General features: G+C 39.9%; 1 protein-coding gene across 4 annotated transcripts in view; it reads right to left on the bottom strand.

Moving 5' to 3' along the window:
* emcn (endomucin) overlaps positions 1-20,990 on the bottom strand; it is a 64,933-nt gene that overhangs the window by 24,382 nt on the left and 19,561 nt on the right. Inside the window, exons 3-7 of one of the 4 annotated variants that reach the window (XM_062982343.1) lie at positions 15,054-15,098; positions 13,308-13,352; positions 9,106-9,177; positions 6,798-6,866; positions 502-603 (exon numbers count right to left, since the gene is read on the bottom strand). In XM_062982343.1, the coding sequence (XP_062838413.1) occupies positions 502-603; positions 6,798-6,866; positions 9,106-9,177; positions 13,308-13,352; positions 15,054-15,098 (333 nt within the window). Of the gene's footprint in view, positions 1-501; positions 604-6,797; positions 6,870-9,105; positions 9,178-13,307; positions 13,353-15,053; positions 15,099-20,990 lie in introns of all 4 variants that reach the window. The other 3 variants (XM_008118273.3, XM_008118272.3, XM_003225725.4) reach the window with 3 other exon arrangements.

The following is a 20,990-nucleotide window of genomic DNA, read 5'->3' on the forward strand; positions in this document are numbered from 1 at the left end:
CAGGAAGAAGGTTGTGTTGATGATTACTTTCCATTCCCCAAACCACCCTTCAGTCAGCCAACATAATTGCTCTTCCACATGTGAGAAACAGGGATGAAAAACTATATAATACTTGTTGCTGTGCTCACATTACAAAGTATTTTCAATCTTTGTATTGCACCCAGAAATATGATCACAATTAGCCATCTGGCAAAAGAGAATAAATGTAGCAAGGAATCAACAGATGACCCAAAAATGAACCACAGTACGACCTTTATATCCATAGGGATATGTTATTAAAAATTAGGTAGATACACGAACCTGCAGATAATAGTGACCCCTATTGAAATGAAGGATCTCTGCTCCAAAAGTACTACTACGTTGTGCTGGTGGACCTAGAACATGCCTACAGAGGACATCTTATATCAGATGTGGATAAATGGAATTGTAGCTATGGTTACAGGGGTTGTACTGTAATATGCTGTTATTTCCCCTAGGAGCAGGAAATCTGTCACCACTTACTTGTTGTTGTTGCTTCAGTTGCCTTCTGTGATGGGTCTATCGTACTGTTTAAAGTGTCAGGCCTATCCATTGTCTTGTTAAGGTGTTCTGTAAGAAAAATAACTAAAATGTACAATCAACAACATTGTTCTAAAGTTTGCTTTGCTTTGCCATAAGCAGACTTCAGTAATAATAATAATAACTTTATTTTTATACCCCGCCCCATCTCCCTGAAGGGACTCGGGGCAGCTTACATGGGGCCTTGCCCGATACAACAGTCAATAACAATAACAGAGCAATAACACAATTAACCCAATAAAAACATCAGCATCAGTAAAAACAGTCATTAAAATCAACATGCAGCATAAAATGTTAAAAACAGGAGACTAATTCATAGATCTAGGGCAAAGTGCAGAATGTTCGGAAATGGGGAAAGGTAATTTCACAGTTGGAATGGACAAGAAAGTGCAGTGTTATAATGGCAACGCATCAACAATGGAGCTATTATAGAATGGGCCTTAGCGCCAATACATTGCTACATTCCTCCACAAACCCCTTTCACATGGTAGCTTTCTCCTTTTGTTGATAAAACCCAAACCCTCCTGATTCTATGTAGAGTTTCCATGTCAATAACAGATGGCTCCATGGAAACCCTCCATATGTGATCGAGGTGACCACCCCCCCCCCCCCCAGGACTTTGTAAAAGATAGTTCAAAAATCAAGACTTTATGTTCTATATTCCATATATTTATAGTAGAAGGTGATTGAGACTTTTTACTGGAGTTTACTGTGGATTATCCCTGCACTCTGAGGCAAGAGATAACAACTTCATGAATTGTAAAATCATGCTGCTAAAACTCCACTTTTATGAATTTCCATGCTGGGTTCTCCAGATGTTATGAACTTCGTTCTTATCAAATATTTTCAATTGTTTATATCATTCATGATTCCCCTTTATGCAATGTAACTCACTTTTATGGATTCTCCCTTATTTCCATGAAATCTATCTATCTGCCTATATGTATTTGTACTCTTTGGGATCCCCGGAAAATATGTATTTTTCCCAGCATGGTTTATATTCCAACTTTATTTTATTTTTCATTTTATTTCATATAATTGTCAAGTCATGAAATCAAATAGGAAATATTTTGAACTCAACCTGAACCCCAGAACCCATCCCATTTCCTATGACCCAGGCTTCCCTTCCCAAAAACAAAAGGATAATCTGCCACCACTTAACCCAACCAAATTCAGATTGCATGGACAATATAGGGCTTGAGTCGCCGAATTCGGAGTATTGACCTAAAGGTGATTCGCCCCAAGGCAAACATTGTCATATCTCACCCAAAGGAAAATCCAGGACATCTCAGGAAGGCGCCCTGCGGAGCCTGTAAATATGGCTCATCACCACCCATCTTTTACTTCCACCTCTGACACCCCACGGCATATCTAAAATCTGTATATGTGACAGAAACTCGGACATCCTTGATTGCTGCCATTAATCCCTTTAGAAATCGGTCTAGCAGGAATTAATCCGATATTTCCTGCCCTGTCACTTCATTGTTTCAACAACTCCCGCCTTCTCCTTCCTGATTGGTTTTTTTCTTTTCTCTCTCTCTCTCTTCCCCGGCCTGAGTGAAAATCTCTCTCTCTCTCAAATCTCAAATCCATTTCTCCTCTCCTTCCTCTCTTCTCACCTTTTAAAATCCCTTATTTCCCTTTGTTCCCTAAGATTTTACCTCAGTGTTGTCTTATATTTCCTTTGGTCCTTACAAATGGGGGGAAGGGGGGCATTCCTTTAGCCGCTTCTGTTTCTTAATTTCCCCTTTTCTTTCTCTCCCATCTGGGAAGCATGGCAAAGGATTTGGGTAGGGGAGGGGGACTCCCAGAAAAGTGTTGATTAAATTTTGTGTGTTTATGTAATGTGTGGGCTGTAAACTCTTCTCTACTCATCCCTTTGCCTTAAAAGCCACCAGTGATATATAGTTTTCTGGGAAGGAGGGTTGGAATGGACTAGCTTAGTGCTATGCTCTCTCTCTCTCCCTTTTCTTCTGTGCCATCTCACCTCCCTATTTTCAAGGGTTCAAGCCCTAATATTTTGTGCCCCCCCCCAGAGAAATCCTGCTGCTTCTGTGGTTTTAACTTTTTCTTGTCTCTCTCTCCTCAAACCTCCCTTATCTTAGGGAGAAAGGGGTGGTGGTGGAAGAATGGATTTATTTTTCTATATGTGAGTTTTTTTCTCTCTCTCTCTTCCACTTCATGTTTTCCTAGGCCAAAATGCACTTCAACATTCTCCTTTTTCAAAGCTTTCTCCCCCCCCCTTTCCTTCCCCTGTGAAGGGGACTCCCAGCATCCCATTTCTCCTTATAAACATACAGTCAAAATCCTGGTTTACTTTTATAGTAAAGGCACTCTTTCACTCTCCACAGTTCCCCAACAATCTCCTTTCTTCCTTTCAGGTCCTTCTCCCTCCCTTTCCCTGAGTGCATGCGTGTGAATGTTTTAAAAATCCCTCTAACTGCCTTTAAATATGAGGAGGGCATTAGAGTCCAGGGGACCTTCCAGGCACAGCTGAAGAGATCCAGAGGACCGGACCCAACCACCTGACTGAGGACATCAGACCAGACTGCAAGACCCATAATCCATACCTGCCACCATGAACAATTCTAAGACCTGGGTAGGGGCTCTCAGAGTGCGCTGTGGATTTCATGCAGCAGCTAGAACCCAGAGGCCATTGGAGATGGTCCTGTGAGGGTAAGCCCGGACCCCCAGTCACCCAGAAGAGACAGCCCCACCTGGGGCTGATCTGAGACCCCCACGGGGGAAGCAGCCCCATCTGCCTGGCTCAGGGGCTAGAGACTAAGACACTGCTGAAAGGATTCTTGCACATGGCAGGCTTTTATGGCCAGACCACCGTATGGTGCCCTCCAGCTGGCCTGGCAAGGGGCTACTGAGTGCAGGTCTGCCTTGGATGCTGCCAAGGAGGCCCTCATGACATCACCAGGGGACAGAATTGGCCGCCATGGCAGGAGATGTCCCAGAAGAAGTGAACAGTATTCTACCAGTGACCACCATGAGGGAAGGATGTTCCACTCTCACCCGAGCTGTGCCAAAGAAGGACCCCAGGACTGCTGGAGCCCTCACAAGGTATGAGTGACTTCCCTGACTAACCCCACCACGGGAGGGAGGGGGGGCTTATAATCTGTCCTTAGTTTCCCTAGGCACTCTCTCCTTTCCATCTCCTCTGTTGGAGTGCTGGACCTGCCTGCAGTCACCAGGAGGCGCCGTGCTGTGAGGCGCAGAAGCTGTGCCCAGTTGCCCCCAGCTGCCAACTACAAAGGGGGGGCCAAGCTGCAGCCAAGAAAAGGCAGCCAAATGGGAGTACTGCATCACAGCCTCCATCATCCCCAGCCCTCACCACCTCCACCTTCATGCTCCATTTCCCATGACTCCAGACCAAGGGACATCTGCTTCAACACCATGGGATCACCCACCACTGACTGAACCTCAGCTTTCACCTCTTCAAGCTCCTGCCCTCCAACAAAAGTCACAATCTGATCTACCAAGGCAGAGGCCCTGCATGCAGTGAAATGTCGGGGCTTTGGAAGTGTTCATAGCCATTTCCAAGCCCCGAAGGGGGGAAAATGTGATCGAGGTGACCACCCCCCCCAGGACTTTGTAAAAGATAGTTCAAAAATCAAGACTTTATGTTCTATATTCCATATATTTATAGTAGAAGGTGATTGAGACTTTTTACTGGAGTTTACTGTGGATTATCCCTGCACTCTGAGGCAAGAGATAACAACTTCATGAATTGTAAAATCATGCTGCTAAAACTCCACTTTTATGAATTTCCATGCTGGGTTCTCCAGATGTTATGAACTTCGTTCTTATCAAATATTTTCAATTGTTTATATCATTCGTGATTCCCCTTTATGCAATGTAACTCACTTTTATGGATTCTCCCTTATTTCCATGAAATCTATCTATCTGCCTATATGTATTTGTACTCTTTGGGATCCCCGGAAAATATGTATTTTTCCCAGCATGGTTTATATTCCAACTTTATTTTATTTTTCATTTTATTTCATATAATTGTCAAGTCATGAAATCAAATAGGAAATATTTTGAACTCAACCTGAACCCCAGAACCCATCCCATTTCCTATGACCCAGGCTTCCCTTCCCAAAAACAAAAGGATAATCTGCCACCACTTAACCCAATCAAATTCAGATTGCATGGACAATATAGGGCTTGAGTCGCCGAATTCGGAGTATTGACCTAAAGGTGATTCGCCCCAAGGCAAACATTGTCATATCTCACCCAAAGGAAAATCCAGGACACCTCAGGAAGGCGCCCTGCGGAGCCTGTAAATATGGCTCATCACCACCCATCTTTTACTTCCACCTCTGACACCCCACGGCATATCTAAAATCTGTATATGTGACAGAAACTCGGACATCCTTGATTGCTGCCATTAATCCCTTTAGAAATCGGTCTAGCAGGAATTAATCCGATATTTCCTGCCCTGTCACTTCATTGTTTCAACAACTCCCGCCTTCTCCTTCCTGATTGGCCCGAGTAGAGGCAAAAGGCAGCTTCCTATTGGGCCAACGGAGCAAGGCGGGAAACGAAAGCCCGCCTTGTTCAACCTTCTAGCCTATCAGCGATCAGATGGGCGGGGGAGCGGGGCGGGAAATTCAAAGGGCTGTCAGACTGAAATTTTGTATAAATATGGCTTTATTTTGATTATATGGTACCCTAGTAGACTGAATGATCGCTACTAGAGTAGGCTTACTCATTGCAGACATGGACTGTCTTTAGGTACAAAGATCCACTTAGTTCCCCTCTCTAATACAATTCTGAACTGAAATCCAAGATCCTCCAGTTGGAGTTGAGAAGAAGGCATCATTTATTTTCCACTGCTGTTTAAACACTTGGAAAATTGCAGCCCTTGTTGAAATGTATTGGCAGCCCTTGTTTGTAAGTCTATTGCAAATCCTGCAGACATTGAGCAGTAGACTCAGCTCCACCTTCTGCCCCAAATCATGGTTTAGTGGCACTATATTCTATGTCCCAGCAGCCCTATTTCTCTGTTGTGATCTGCAAGCACACATTGTCTTCAGGAATGCACACATGCTCACAACAGAAGTCATGAAAGATAATAAAGATCTAAATATAACTACTGTAAATAAATAAAAAAATAAAAAAGTCAGGGCTCATTCGGCAGAGAGGGTAAAGCATCAATATAGCGACCAATTGCCCCTAAATTCTATTTTTGCCATTTTTCGAGTGACCCTTTGCCACTACTCAGAGAAAGAGATGCTACTTTGTTTGATGAATATTAAGGTACAGTGTTCTTATCAAAAAAGGAAACTATCTTTGTTTTATCTTTGAGTGGCAAAAGGCGAAAACCTCAAAGAAGTGCTGAGCTCCAGTCTATCAGTGTTCTTTGAGGGAATGGGACAAAGAGCTTTTTTCCCATTTTCCCACCCAGGCTTTTACAAAGTCCAGAAACAGTGCCATAGCAGACAAAGCAGAGTGGGTGAGTGCTTCTTTTAGGTTCTCCTGGGATGTTTCATTGCTTTACTCAGAGAAGGGGATCATTCCTTTTTTTTTATAAGTTCTAGGGTACAACTGGCCCATGGATAAGTCAACCCAGAAGTGTTGTGTTCATCTATTGACTAAAATGTTTACATTTATACATGAGTATATATACAGTAATTATTTCCATAACAATATCAAGGCAGACTACATGCTCTTTTCTCCTTCCCTTATCCTTATAACAGGGAATGAGGCAGGTCAAGTGAAGAGATAGGTAGGTCAGGCAAAAGGGCAGGGACTGGCCCAAAGTCACCCAAGTAAGGTTCATGGTTCATTTGGGACTGGGACCCATTCAAACTCCAGTTCAACATTTAGTCACAACATTTAGCCACAATAAGACACAAACTTCTTTTCTCCTTACTGCACCTTGTACATTTCCTTTCTCAGAAGGAATAAAATAATCCCAGGGCTAGGCTGAAAAGTAGCTATTTTTGTATTAACAATTTGGAACTGGTTCTCCCCCAAGACAAATTTCATGGCTTGTTATGTTCTCAATTTGAGATTTGTAGTTGGATTTTTTTCCTACCCACTACAGTAATAATAATAATAATAAAAAACTTTCTTTCCAGATCAACTGCATGCAGGGGACCTCAGGCTATAAGACGACATTGCAATATAGGAATCAAAATGCCACTCTAAAACATTATATCACTGCTCAATAAGCCTATTGTGGACACTCTCTTATGAATTAGAGTAGAAAGTGGATGTCTTACCCTTGGCAGATAGAGTTACATTGGGGGTTGAAGCAGTCATAGGCGTCTGTGTTAATGATTCAGCCCCTCCTGCTGATATTTAGGATAAATGACAGTGTGTTAAATTCTGTGCTGAAAACATGTTTGTCAAGGGGATAATCTACACGCAAGCATGGGGAAGCCAGACAGAGCTATTTTCTGAACCACCTCAGGTCCTTGCCTTTACCTCATTTGTTCTGCATTTGCACTGCAAATTCAACCCTGTGTTCCAGACAGACTCTCTGCATATTGCCTTAAATGAACTAAGGATGTCATGCCATCAAGGTTTGGATGCATATTTTTCAGAGATTCTTATTCTCCAGTTGCATCCACTACAGCTAGATTTGGAAAATCATTTTCAAATGACAGTTTATAGCATCCAAAGGGGTGCCTTGGCTACTAGTGAAGTGAGACACCGGACACCATTTGGGATGATTGGCAGCAGGGGTACATTGCCTTAAGTTCAAAACAGCCAGGCGGTTGACTTTGGCTGCCTATGGGGGAATAGATAATTCAACTGTTTAAATAGTTTCACTGGCTTCCTGTCGCCTTCCATTAGAATTAAATGTGCTCCTTATGGCAAGTTCTAGATGGTTTGGATCTGGGTTATCTAAAGGCCATATCTCTCTACACAACCCTGAATGCTTTTTAACATTCTTGGGGAAGGAGATAATGATGGACAGAATTGATGAGCTTTCTCCTTGGCAGCCTCTAGGCTAAGAAATTCCCTCCCATGGGAGATCTGGTTGTTCCCCTCCCTGCTCTCTTCCTTTTGGCAGGCCGAGGCCTATCCTTTTGGCAGGACTTTGGATTACCGGTAATTCATATAGCAGAATGGACATGTAACAGGCTTTGAAATGTGCTTCTATCTTTTAAAATATGTTGTAAACTGTTTTAATTTTGTGCTTTAATATAATTGTTTGTGTAATTGTTTTAAAATTTATCTTCTAAAACATTTTTAAAATAAAAAATACAATTTTTAGCTCTGCTTTAGTTTCATTTTTGCAAGCAATCCGGGATCCTGTGCTGGGGAAAATGTGCAATATTAATACAATACAACAGTGATATTAGGCTGCAATAACTGTGCAGTTTGAGTATTTGTGCTTCTAAGCACACTCACTCAGCCTTCCCAGTATTGTTCTAGTTAGGCCAGTGGTAACCAGGGAAGTACCTGACCTCAAATAGTGATTCAGGCCACTTGATGAAATTGAGCAATAGAGACAGATCTGTCTTTGCTCATTTGGCTTTGCCTGCATGCCACAAGCTTTAACTTGGAGTACAGGTTAACTCCAGGTGCATGTGCTCTAGTGGTCCTTTTTAGTTAGGAACTGCTCTCTGACCTAAAGGAAAAGTAGTCAAATTAATGGCTTTTGTTTGGCTTCTTTCCTGCCTTTGGGATCTCTGGAGAAAAACAAGAGAACAAAGGAAAGTTCAAAAATCCAAAACAAAGCAAAACTGAAACCACATCTTCATTGCCCACAGCATCAGTTCAGCATTATAGATTCATAAGAATTCAGCAAAGTTCTATTTGTTGATTTCTTTTTGCAGTACCAGCAGCACTATTGAGCAACTATAAAGAAGCATAAAATAAAATTTGTGCTTCCAACATTATAGTTAACTGGGCTGCCCTTTAGGTGTAACTGCATCTTTTGAAGACAAGAAAAGTATATAATTTGTACACTTCACCCATTCACCATTGATGCTTCTGAGGTAAGTACAGAATGCTGGCTGATGTAACATACTGAACTGCAAGAAAGCCAATGAAACAGCTCTTTGCAAACAGATGAATCAGAGTTGGAAGGCACTACAAGGGCCACATTCTGTCACACAGCAATAAGCAACTGAGATATGGCCATCCAACCTCTATTGAAAGACCTCCAGTGAAGAAGAATGGACTACCCTCAGGCACAGTTCATATCAATGTCAAACAGCTCTTATCATCAGAAATTTTATCCCAATGTTTTAATAGAATCTGTTTTCTTCCCATTTTTAGTGTTACCGTGGAGCAGTAGATTTCAAATTAATACAGAGGATTTCCTTCCATCTAGCCTTCCTCATCTCATGGTAGCTTTCCTCCTTCGAAGCATGAGATAGCAAGTGAAGTGAGAAGACTGTGAGCCATATCCAGAGGTCACTATAAACTTAAAGAGCATCAAAATGCTACGTGAGATAGCTTTCTAATCTTTCTAGAAGATTTCTTACACAAGTATAATCTCTAACTGAATTTTGCTTAAGTAAGCAGGTGTGATATAATAAATTCAGCAGTAGAAATGGAAAACACAATATTTACCTTTAGCTGGAGTTTGGGTCGTTGACTGTGTTGTGTTTGCTGAAGAAATAGATGTATTTGTTGTGATCTTATCTGAAAGACACAGTGCATTAATCATTTGATGAGGTTTTCCCCCATCAGGTAAATATAAAAAAGAACCATTCTGGTTTATGAATTAAGAGAAATTAATTCAAAATTCATATTAATATGATAGAATTACTGGTCACCGCAAGGCAGTACAGAAAGAGGATAAGAGTCATACTACAGGTGGATTGATGCAATCGATGAAGACATGTTCCTAAGCAGGACATTTGATGACCAGAGCTGTTGGAAGTCTCTCATTCACAGGGTCACCATAGGCCAAAGTTAACTTGATGGTAAACAATAGTTGACCATCATAAGAGGTGATATTAGTCCTTGATGGTCACAATATGGGCTAACAAATTGAAATTAAGGAGTCTTCTATTTATTTAAAAGGTCTATGGAAATTCATAGAGGTTGGACTCCAGTAAAGTAAATTCAGCCTTTCGCCAGTAAGGGAATGATTATAGAGAAACAAGGTGGGGGAGTTTGGCCCCCCCCAAAAAAAAACTCTTGGGGGGCTACAGGCTGCCTCAGAACATTGTGAAATTGATCATGCATTCATCGTCATGAATTGATTTATTGAATATTTTCCATTTACCAAATATTTACTATGTTTTAGAAAGCATTTGCTTTTGGAAGGGAAATTGTGATCCCGCTGTAGGGTGTATATTTCAAATAAATGGAATCAGAACAAATTAGTTGTGCTTAGATCCCACAATATTCGGAGTCTTAAGAGTGAACACGAACTTTTCAAATCAGTTTCAATGGTACCAAAATATAACTGATTTAGACTGGATAACACACTCAGTGTTTGTTGTTTTTTGTAGCAAATGGTTGTATTGCTCAGAGAAACAGCAGCACAAGTTTGAGGTCAGAATTAATTAGGAAAAGAACCCCCTGTGTATACATCATTAGTGGGGAAGGAGTGGCCTTCCAGATATTGGATGAGTACAACTCTCTTCAGCATTGCACAATCTAACAATGATGGGAGTTAAAGGCTAAGAATAGCAGGAGGTCCATCTGCTCATGATCCTTGATCTACAGTCTTCATTACCTCCTTTACTTTCAGCAACCTTTGCATTTGGCTTTGGGCTTTTCTAATTCTATAAAGGAGGAATCATGATGTTATTGCTCACTTAAGTTGCAGGGGAGTTGCAAAAACGAATTAGCATATGCCACTATAGCATTTTGGAAAATGAAAAAGTGTTCACCTTCATTAGTGGGAGACTCTTCCAAGGCATAATAGAGCTTCATTGGTAGGCAGTAGTGCAAGATTAATCACTTGGAGATGAGTAAATGGCACTCTGAGGAAATCATTCCAAATCTGATTTGCAGTTACAGAGCCAAATTGTTTTTGATGTCAATGCCTCCTTTTTCTTAGGCAGTACAGGAAGGCAGCTCAAGTTCCAACATTAGCATGTTTAGTTGGAAAGGATATCTTAAGAACAGAGCCGGTCCAACAATGAGGTGAATTAAGCGGTTGCTTGGGGCGCAAAACATACAGGGGCACAGTTAAGACTGCTTTTTCTGTTGATTTCCTGTAAAACATGATGGTGGTGCTTAATTTGTAAAATCTTAATGTAATTTGATGTTTAATAGGCTTTTCCTTAATCCCTCCTTATTATCCAATATTTTCACTTATCCAAAGCTTTTATTTTTCAATGATTGGTTTGGGGGGGGGGGCGCCAAAATTCTATTCGCCTACACTTGAAAAATACCTAGGGCCGGCTCTGCTTAAGAATTAACTAAAATGATGCTCCAGAAATCAAAGTTCTCAACAAAGGCAGAGGTCACCTACCATCATGCACTCAAACAATACTCAAACAATAAGGGTTCCTCCAGCACCAACACTGCCCTGACAAAAGCATCTTCATTCACCTGGATATTTACTTTTCCCATCCAACTACATTGTAATTCAATTTGTTCAATGAAACCTATTTCCTGATAATACATATTATGTATATCTAGGATTCAAAGTTCACAGAACAACATGTCTTCTCAGATGTAAGCCTCACTGGACCCAATGGGCCATACCCTAGTTAAGTGAGTATAAAGGATCATTGTCTAAATCTCTTTGAAAACTTGATTGACTGCTTTCTTGGTTTTGCAGTGATTTAATGATTCATACTTCCATTTTCTATGGTGAAATGAGATGTTAAAATGTTTTAAATAAACAAATGACCAGTTATTTTAGAACCTGCCTTTTAACACTGAACTGAGCTAAACTGAGCACACAGAGAGATAGGAACTAACTACAGTAGTTACAATCAATTAAACTAGCAGTTAAGTTGCAAATTTGCCTTTAAAATAAAGTCTGTGTGGAAATGTGACCCTTGTTTTGGGGACAAAAAAGTGCTTCTGTGACTACAGGGTTGTTGTATGTCTTTCGGGCTGTGTGGCCATGTTCCAGAAGTATTCTCTCCTGACGTTTCACCCACATCTATGGCAAGCATTCTCAGAGGTTGTGAGGCATGGATAAACTAGGCAAGGAAAGGAAAAAAATATATCTGTGGAGAGTCCAGGGTGTGACAAGAGTCCTTTGTCAAAGGACTCTTGACAAAGGACTCTTGTCACACCCTGGACTCTCCACAGATATATATTTTTTCCTTTCCTTGCCTAGTTTATCCATGCCTCACAACCTCTTGTGCCTCAAAGGACTCTTGACAAAGGACTCTTGTCACACCCTGGATTCTCCACAGATATATATTTTTTCCTTTCCTTGCCTCTGAGGATGCCTGCCATAGATGTGGGTGAAACGTCAGGAGAGTATACTTCTGGAACATGGCCACACAGCCCCAAAGACATACAACAACCCTGTGATCCTGGCCATGAAAACCTTCGACAACACTTCTGTGATTAGTTTTTGGAATGGCTAATCAGCTTGCAGAAAAGGTGCACATTCCTATCATATCTTGCTTTGTACTACAAATGTGTACATGTATTACTATTTACATCACACTTGAAATTGGTGGCAGCAGAAGTCACAAAAACAAGTCAAGGGGTGCATACAACACACAGGTGGAAATAACATTCATTGTGACTTGTTTCCTTGCTGAAAATGGGCATTTTGACACTCAGAGACCTAATCAATTAAAATGACACAGGGTGACAGTTTTGTGCAGGTTTCACTTGGTGCATCCTGAAGTTTTTCAGGAAATTATTCTGTGCAGAAATACAGATTGGCACTTTCCATGAGAATCATGGGAAGGGGAAGAAGTTGTATAAATCTCCACATTTTGGGGCAAAAAGCCTCCTGTTTTAAGAAGCCACATGATTAGTTTGCTCAAGATTGTAAAACTGCTGTTCCTTTCTTTCTTTCTTTCTCTCAGAATATACTGTTTATATATTCAAAATATATCTCTGTAGTCTCGCATAATACCCTTATGTGATTACATATATTTTTCTGAAATATTGCTGGGGAGGCTGCACAATATTTTTGTGTGTGTAAGTTTTATTGTACAAAATTGCCTTTTTGTGCAAAAAGCAGAATTTCAACAGTCCTGCAAATTCAGCTGTGTTTTTTTTTTCAGAAAAAGCCACAATTTTCATGCAAGACACCTCTCTATATATTTCTATGCAGAATAATTGTGCAGTACACTTTAGGATGAGCAGATACTGGGTGAGAACTACACAGAAGTATATGCTTTCTCCACAAGAGAGAAAAACTGTGGACATTATCAATTATCCATCTTCATTTGTGGTGATTAAATGGGCGAATATTTACACTTCTAAATGCAAGTTATGTCTAGCTCACCAGTAATTAACAACAGGAAGAGCTTTCAGAATTAAAGAGGACTTTTATAATCAGTTCCCCACATTTGCAGATTTAATTTTTGCAGATTAGATTATTTGCAGATTTGAATAAAATTGTCTTTCTAGAAACCTCTATGTCATCCAGTGTGACTTTATGGTCAGCTTCCACTGGAGATATATCCCAGAGTTGCACCGAAGGACTTTGAGGGAAAAAATGATAATTTTAGCTCATTTTCCCACTTTTGCAGGATCTTCTAACCCCAGTGAATGTGGGTGACTGACTGTATTTGTAGAAAACTAGACTGAATGCTATTGGCATGCACTAATGGAAGAGTGGATTTCTAATCATCACCTACCTAAATAAATTCAATATTTTAGGAAATTACCTGTAGTTTTAGACATTTTTCCAGCCACTGCAGGGGATACACTGCCTGTTATGGGACAGAGAAAAATATAATTAAAAATAACCCTTTTGCTTTAAAGGAAAGCTGATTGAAAGATACTGATTCATTGCCTATTGGAACATTATAATATCTCATTGTAGTAAATCTCCCATTTTGAGCTGTATATCTCTCTCTTTTTTTGGTCAAAGTGGAGGAAGGCATTCCTTTCCACCTTCTACGATGACCATAGGTCCACTCTTACTAATAAGACTTCAGCCCTCTCACAGTATTCCATGGTTGTGTGACTGGAGAAACATTTGGCTAATGATTAAAACTTACATGGTGGTAAGTTTTGATAGATCATCAAATGTTACAGGATTGTGGCCACAGTGTGCCTTTTCTATTCAATAGTTTATAATATTTCTAGTCACCACCTCCATTTTTCCAGCTGCACATGATCAGTTTTTCTAACTGTACATATTTTTCCAAGTCCACACTAGTAAAAACAATGACACCACCCCCAGCTCCTTGTCATGCTTCGCATCTGATGCTTGTCTCCTGCTCCTCTTCAGTTTCATCTTAACTTCACAAAAAGTTACTCCTATACCATCAGTCTCGTTTCAAGTTTTTCTTTCATCACAACATTCAGTGAAATGTTTTAACATTTCTATGTCCAAAGGACAAATTTAGAAATGGAATAGAAGTTCCATGAATCTAAGTGAACCTAGGAGCCCCGGTGGTGAAGTGCGTTAAAGGGCTGAGCTGCTGAACTTGCAGCCCGAAAGGTCCCAGGTTCAAATCCCGGGAACGGAGTGAGTGCCCGCTGTTAGCTCCAGCTCCTGCCAACCTACCAGTTCGAAAACATGCCAATGTGAGTAGATCAATAGGTGCCGCTCCGGCAGGAAGGTAATGGCGCTCCATGCAGTCATGCTGGCCACATGACCTTGGAGGTGTCTACGGACAACGCCGGCTCTTCAGCTTAGAAATGGAGATGAGCACCAACCCCCAGAGTCAGACATGACTGGATTTAACGTCAGGGGAAACCTTTACCTTTACTTAAGTGAACCTATTCCCTAGGATATTTGCTCGGATGGTAGACAGTTGGACTTCAGTCCTGTTGGCACACTATGGATGAGATCCTACATCATTGTGCAGTTTCACACACATGCAGTGGTGAATCCTTCCATTACATGGCAGTCATCACTTACTAGTGAGGAATGGAGTGATGGGGGAGGCAAACAATTATGGCAATTATTGTAAGTCAGTTAAGGAGTTCAGAAAAATGTCATATTCATGGTATACGACAGCAGCTAGGACCCCTTCTAGGGGTATAGAACTGCTAGGCCATGGAGGAATTTTGGAGAATGCAAATGTGCTTTTTACCCCATCCAAAATGGGACTTACATGCACATAAGTTGCACTTGTGCATGTATAAGTTACTAACATGATGGCAGTCTATGCTAGCATTTCCGTGCTTCCCAGGGTTCTACAATGATGGCATCAGAAAAAAGCAGACATAAATCTGCTGGCTTTGGTCACTCTATTTACCCAAGATCTTGTCCAACGCTTCTTCATTTTACCATCATTACTTATGCCAGAGTAGTCATGGCAATGTAGTTCATCAACAGGGCTCTAGCCACAAACAGTTGGACAGTTACAAAACTGGCATAAGCAACACACAATTATTTAGCTAAATTTAGATATTCACATGGTTTATTATTTTAAACAATTCTGAACCTGAGTGCTTACCTGCAGATGGTGAAGTTGGTGAAGTTGGTACTGATTTGGGAGGTTCTGTGCAAAAATATATATATATATAAAATTAAACATTGAAAGTTGTGTTTTATTCTTGCAGTTCAAATTAATTCTAACCATCAATAAATCAGTCATCTAAGGATGACTGATTAATCAATTAATTATATTTTAGTCATTACTTTGTTAAGGAATTCCGTCATTATTTATAGCTCATCATGGACATAGGAAAGCCCTCCTCCATCATTTATGCCCTGAACAACCTTGTGAGGCGCATTGATGTGAGAGATAATGAGTTGCCCAGGGAACCTGAGAAGCTTCATGGAAGATGGATTTAACTGAAAAGCCTGGTCTGAGAGCCCTTTCACTCTCATACCCATTATGATTACACTTCAACTACCATGCCTGCATAGTATGAAACCCTGGAGTTTGCAGTCTGGTGAAGCACCAGGGCTCTCTAGCTGAGAATTCTAACTACTCCTTCATAAAAAGTAAATCCAGGGGTTTCAGAAGATGGAAGCAGCAGTTAAAATGAAATCACAGCTCAGGTATTATGTTGTATAAAGGGGTCTCTAGTTTAACAATCCAAGAAACACATTGATCATACTAGCTCTTTGGATTAACCATAGCGGAGCCCTAAGTTGATTGCTAGTTGGAAATTCTGAAATATTTTTGGATTGGCTTATTTGTATCCATATGAACCTACTGGGCCCGGGCTGTGGCGCAGGCGGGAGAGCAAGCCAGTGCAATTAACTGCAATGAATCACTCTGACCAGGAGGTCATGAGTTCGAGCCCCGCTCGGAGCCTATGTTTATTTGTCTTTGTTCTATGTTAAAAGGCATTGAATGTTTGCCTATATGTGTAATGTAATCCGCCCTGAATCCCCTTCGGGGTGAGAAGGGCGGAATATAAATGCTATAAATAAATAAATAATAAATAAATACTGAAATCCAAAAAAATGATTGCCAGTAAATTCTTGTGAATTCTTGGTTGATGTTCTCTATGAGCCCAATCTTATTGAATAGTATACCCCTCAATGAGATACATATGTAGCTTCGTTCCATGCTATTTTCTAACTTTAAGGACCTGAATATTCCAGTGTGTTTTAAAATGTGTATATAGTCATTTTTTATTTTATTAAAATCATTTAAAAAAATGGATGAGATCATATTCAGTTTTGTTAAGCAGTATGCTTCATTGACAGAATGTAAACCGGAGCTCCTAGGATATGCCTCCTGGCAGAGGCCAATTCTGTTAAAAGTTACCTGTTGCTTTAATACCTGGGTTCTGCTCTGTCCTCAAAATGAATTTATTTATTATTTATTTACTGCATTTGTATCCTGACCTTCTCCCCTTAAGGGGACTCAGAGGCCTTACAGATAGGCAGAAATATGATGAACATGGAAACAATAAAATAAACAGTTACAATTAAAACCAAAAACATTAAACAAGTCCATTTAAAACCAATTATTAAAATTATGCTGTCCAAAATCATAATCTAAGGCTGTTCCATATTTCATTTCACTATTCCTTATTCTCTTATTGCACTAAAACTTGCTATCCAAAAACATGGTCCCATAAACATGTTTTTACTTCTTTCCTGAAGGTCAGGAAGAAGGGAGCTGCTCTAATTTCACTAAGGAGGGCGTTCCACAGACAAGAGGCCACCACTGAGAAGGCCCTGTCTCTTGTTCCCACCAACCGCACCTGCAAAGGAGGTGGGACTGATAGCAGGGCCTCCCCAGAAGATCTTAATCTCTGAGGTGGATCATAGAGGGAGATACGTTCGGACAGGTAAGCTGGGCTGGAACCATTTAAGGCAATATGTGAAGTGAAGGCAATATGTGGAGTGAAGATGGTGTCTTAGGAATTCACCTAGGTTTTTCCAATGGCCAATTTTCCAAGCCATAATGTCTTGGCTCTGAGGATCAACCAAAGACAGAGATTATAGAGTGAATTGGCTCTTCACCAAATTTTGACTTTGATGGGAATTTTCTGCAAGGAGAATCATAGAATTGGAGGAGACCACTTGTATCATCCTTGTAGGAATAAGCAACTAAAGCGGTACCAACAGATGGTCATCCAGCTTCTGTTTAAAAACCTCCAGAGAAGGAGATTCCATCATACCATGAGGCAGCATAATCCAGTGTTGAACAACTCTTCCTAATATTTAAATGCAGTCTCTTTTCCTCTAGTTTGAATTTGTTGTTATTTGTCCTAGTTTCTAGAACAGCAGAAAACAAGTTTGGCCCATTTTCAATATGACAACTTTTTGCATTTTAAACATGGATATTATGTTACTTGTTAACTTTCTCTTCTCCCAGCTAAACAAACTTATCTCGCTAAGCTGCTCCTCATAGGACATGTTTTCCAGACATTTGACCATTTTAGCTGCCCTTCTCTGGACATTTTTAAACTTGGCAATATTTTTCTTGAACTGTGATTCCCATAATATTTCAGCAGAGCTCTGACCAGAGCAAAAGAGTATAGACAGGCACTATATTTCTGTTGATACAGCTTAGAATTGCATTGGCTTTTTTACTAGCTGCTGCATCATACTGTTGAATCATCTTCAGCTTGTTGTCTCCTATGACTCCTGGGTCCCTTTCACGTATACAGTTCTCAAATCAGGTGTTACTTATACTATATCTGTGCATGATTCATGCAATAAATGCATGCATTTTAGAAATTTACGATAGTTTACAGAAAACCTGAAAGATGATGTTCTTTGTAATAGAAAGCTACTTCTATGGAAGGGTCTGTTCTCACGAGATAATTAGAAAAAAGATGATAAGTATTGACTCTACAGCACAGATTACTGATGTTCCGTTCTCCCGGGTATATCAGTAATTCACTTCCGGAGCGCTAGAGCCACGGGCTTCTTTGGTTGATACACCATCTTGGGCATTGCGCTTCACCAAGCTACTTCCGCCCTTCCTTTGCCTTTCCCGATCTTCTTGGGCCCTTTAACGTTCCATAGTTTTCCAGACAGAGAGTTATCTGCGCTGTGAGGTCTTAGTCATAACAAGCCTCCTTCCAAGGTTAGTGGGTTGGTTCAATCTTTTCCCATTTCGAATCCCTTCTAATTAATTATCGACAATATTTACACATTGATTGCAATCAATGATATTCTGGAGGGTTCTTCTTCCATTAAACTTTCCGTTAAGCCTTAATTGAAGCCCCACCGGTTCTTTACTCTCTTATTTTCTTTTATCCTCCAAGTATGTCCAAATTTTAATTAAATCTTTCCTTTCTTTTCTTTCCTCCTTTCCTTTAAAAGTCAAATTAATTCTTGATATTCGCACCGACTGGATATGCCCCCGCCAGCCGGACCCGTCCCCCTCGGAACTTCTCCTGAGGGTCGGATCAACAGCGTGTTCTTGGGGTCTCTCCCTTTCTTCTTCTCGGTCTCTCACAATCACTCATTAAATAAAAGATTTTCAATTGTTCGTTACTCACAGTTCCCTTCTCAGCTATTAAGATTTATTCCTTGGCGTTATTAAAATAAGATGAGCTTGGCTTGCAGTTAATGCGGGCGCAATGCCCGCTGCCTTTATCACGATCCACGCTCCCTCGGCTACCGGACCCGTTCACCCCAATTGAGTTTCAGGGTTCGGATCAACGGTGCTTTCCGGGCCTTGCGTCCCTTCTCATATCAATCCATGAGAAGAGGGGAGCCCAGGCTCTACCCGATCGTTCTGATAACGGAGGCTTGCTGAGAGCTCTCAGCAAGTCCGTCCTGCCGCCATGAAGCTCCACCGGAAGTCCCAGTGGGTTTATAAAATAAAAACAATAAAAATAATAATAAAGTTTCGGGAAGGAAAGAAAGGACGATCGGCCTGGTGGAGAACTGACAGCAGAAGACAGAATAACGAAGGATCGACTACAAAGAATAACTGTGGATGAGTGTACTACTGAGAAGCGGCGAGTGTCAAGATAGAAGCGACGCCTACAAAGAAGACTAGAGGAAGGACTTTGGGAAAGGATAAATTGATTAAATCAAAGTACTGAATTAAATGTGTGAGATAGATCTTGACCAAATTTAAACTTAAATTAATTAAGTAAGCAAGGGAGTGGAATAATAAGTCTGAATTTATATTATATTAGATCTTGAGATTACTATACTATTTAATTTAGATAAAACGTAGTTCAATTTATTAACTCATTAAAATTAAATATATATTTACACATATACACATAAACCTCATACCAATTTAAATATCAACTCATAACGATCGGAGCGAAGCAATCAATTAAAATCTATAATTAAATTATAAATAGTGTATATTACAAGTGGCTCTGTATTTAGATAAAAGGAAGAAATAAATTTAAAAAAATGGCGGGGGCCAGACAAAAAACTGAAAAAGACATTAGAGATACTAAAGGACTGGGAGTTGGAAGAAGATTCTCACAAACGGAGGAGGTGAATCTTAAGGATATCTTGCGTGAAATTCAGAAACTAGCTGAACAGCAGATTGAACACCAAAAAGAATCACAATTGAAACTGGACAAACAATCTCTGCAACAGAGAGAAATGTGTCAGGAATTGCTAGAAATGAAGAAAGAGATTAAAGAAGAAATTGGATTCTTGAAAAGGGAAATGGCAAAAACACATCAAGATATTAATGAACTGAAATCTGAAAATTTGAAACTTTCCAAATCACACTCTAAATTACAAAAGAAAGTAGATGGACTGGAAGACAAAAATGCTAAAATGGAAAAATTACAGGAAAAAATAGAATTAAACGAGAAAGAATTTCAACTAAGATTCCGAAATATTCAAGAAGAATCAGGTGAAAATATCAGGAGAATTGTAATAAAACTGATTGCAGGTCTTCTTCAAAGGGAAGAAGAATATGTGGAAAATGGAACAGACAAAGTGTATAGAATTCAAACAAACTTTTCTAGAAGAAATCGGGCTACAAGGGATACTATTATACACTTTGTGAAGAAAAAAGTCAGAGATCAAGTCTTGATAAATAATAACAGAAATCCAATTTACTACAAAGAAAAGAAAATAATTGTATTAAAAGAATTTTCCCAAACGATCCTGAATAAAAGAAGAAAATACTTTTTCTTAACAGATGAACTTAAGAGACAAAAAATAAGATTCAGATGGGAGAGGAACGAAGGCTTAATGGTGACGTGGTATGGTGAGAAACATTGGTTGACCTCGGAGGAAAAAGCCAAAGACTTCTACCAGAAACTAATGAAAGAGAAAAAATATGAGCCGCCGGAGGAGTCTCCTCCCTCATCAGCTAAAAGAAAAAAGCCAAAGAGAGCGAGACATCAATCTCCAAAAGAGGAAAAAGAAAACAAAGGGGCAGCTCCCATTACCACCTCAGATCCATTGGATGTAGGAGATGAAGAGGAGGAAGAAGAATGTGAGAGAGAAGATGAGGTGGATTTAATTAATGATGAAGAAAAAATGGAAAAGGAAAGGAAACTACAGGAGGCAAAAGAAATAGGCGAAACGACAGATGGATAGAGGTAACCTTATCAGACAATTAAAATTTTACTCTAATAATGTTAACGGCTTAAATGCACCATGCAAGAGGAAAGAAATAATGATTCAATTAAAAAAAGGAAAATTTGATGTAATTGCTTTACAGGAAACTCATTTCCCAAAGACATGGTTCACACCTGATAAACAAATTACTTGGTAAAAAATTCTTCTCATCAGATATTTTTAAAAAAAGAGGGATGGTATTATACATAAAGGATGATATCCCGGCAACATTACAATTCAAAGATCAAGAAGGTAGAATAGTGGCAGTTCAAATTATAATTGACCAGCAAAAATAACTTATTTGTAACATTTATGCTCCTAATGGGCCACAGACTAAATTTGTAAAGGAACTGAGAAGAAGGATTTCAGAGACTGAATTTGACCATCTAATTATCCTAGGAGATTTTAACGGAATAATGGAATT

The sequence above is a fragment of the Anolis carolinensis genome, chromosome 5 (genome assembly GCF_035594765.1).
Source record: "Anolis carolinensis isolate JA03-04 chromosome 5, rAnoCar3.1.pri, whole genome shotgun sequence".
Lineage (NCBI taxonomy): Eukaryota > Metazoa > Chordata > Lepidosauria > Squamata > Dactyloidae > Anolis > Anolis carolinensis.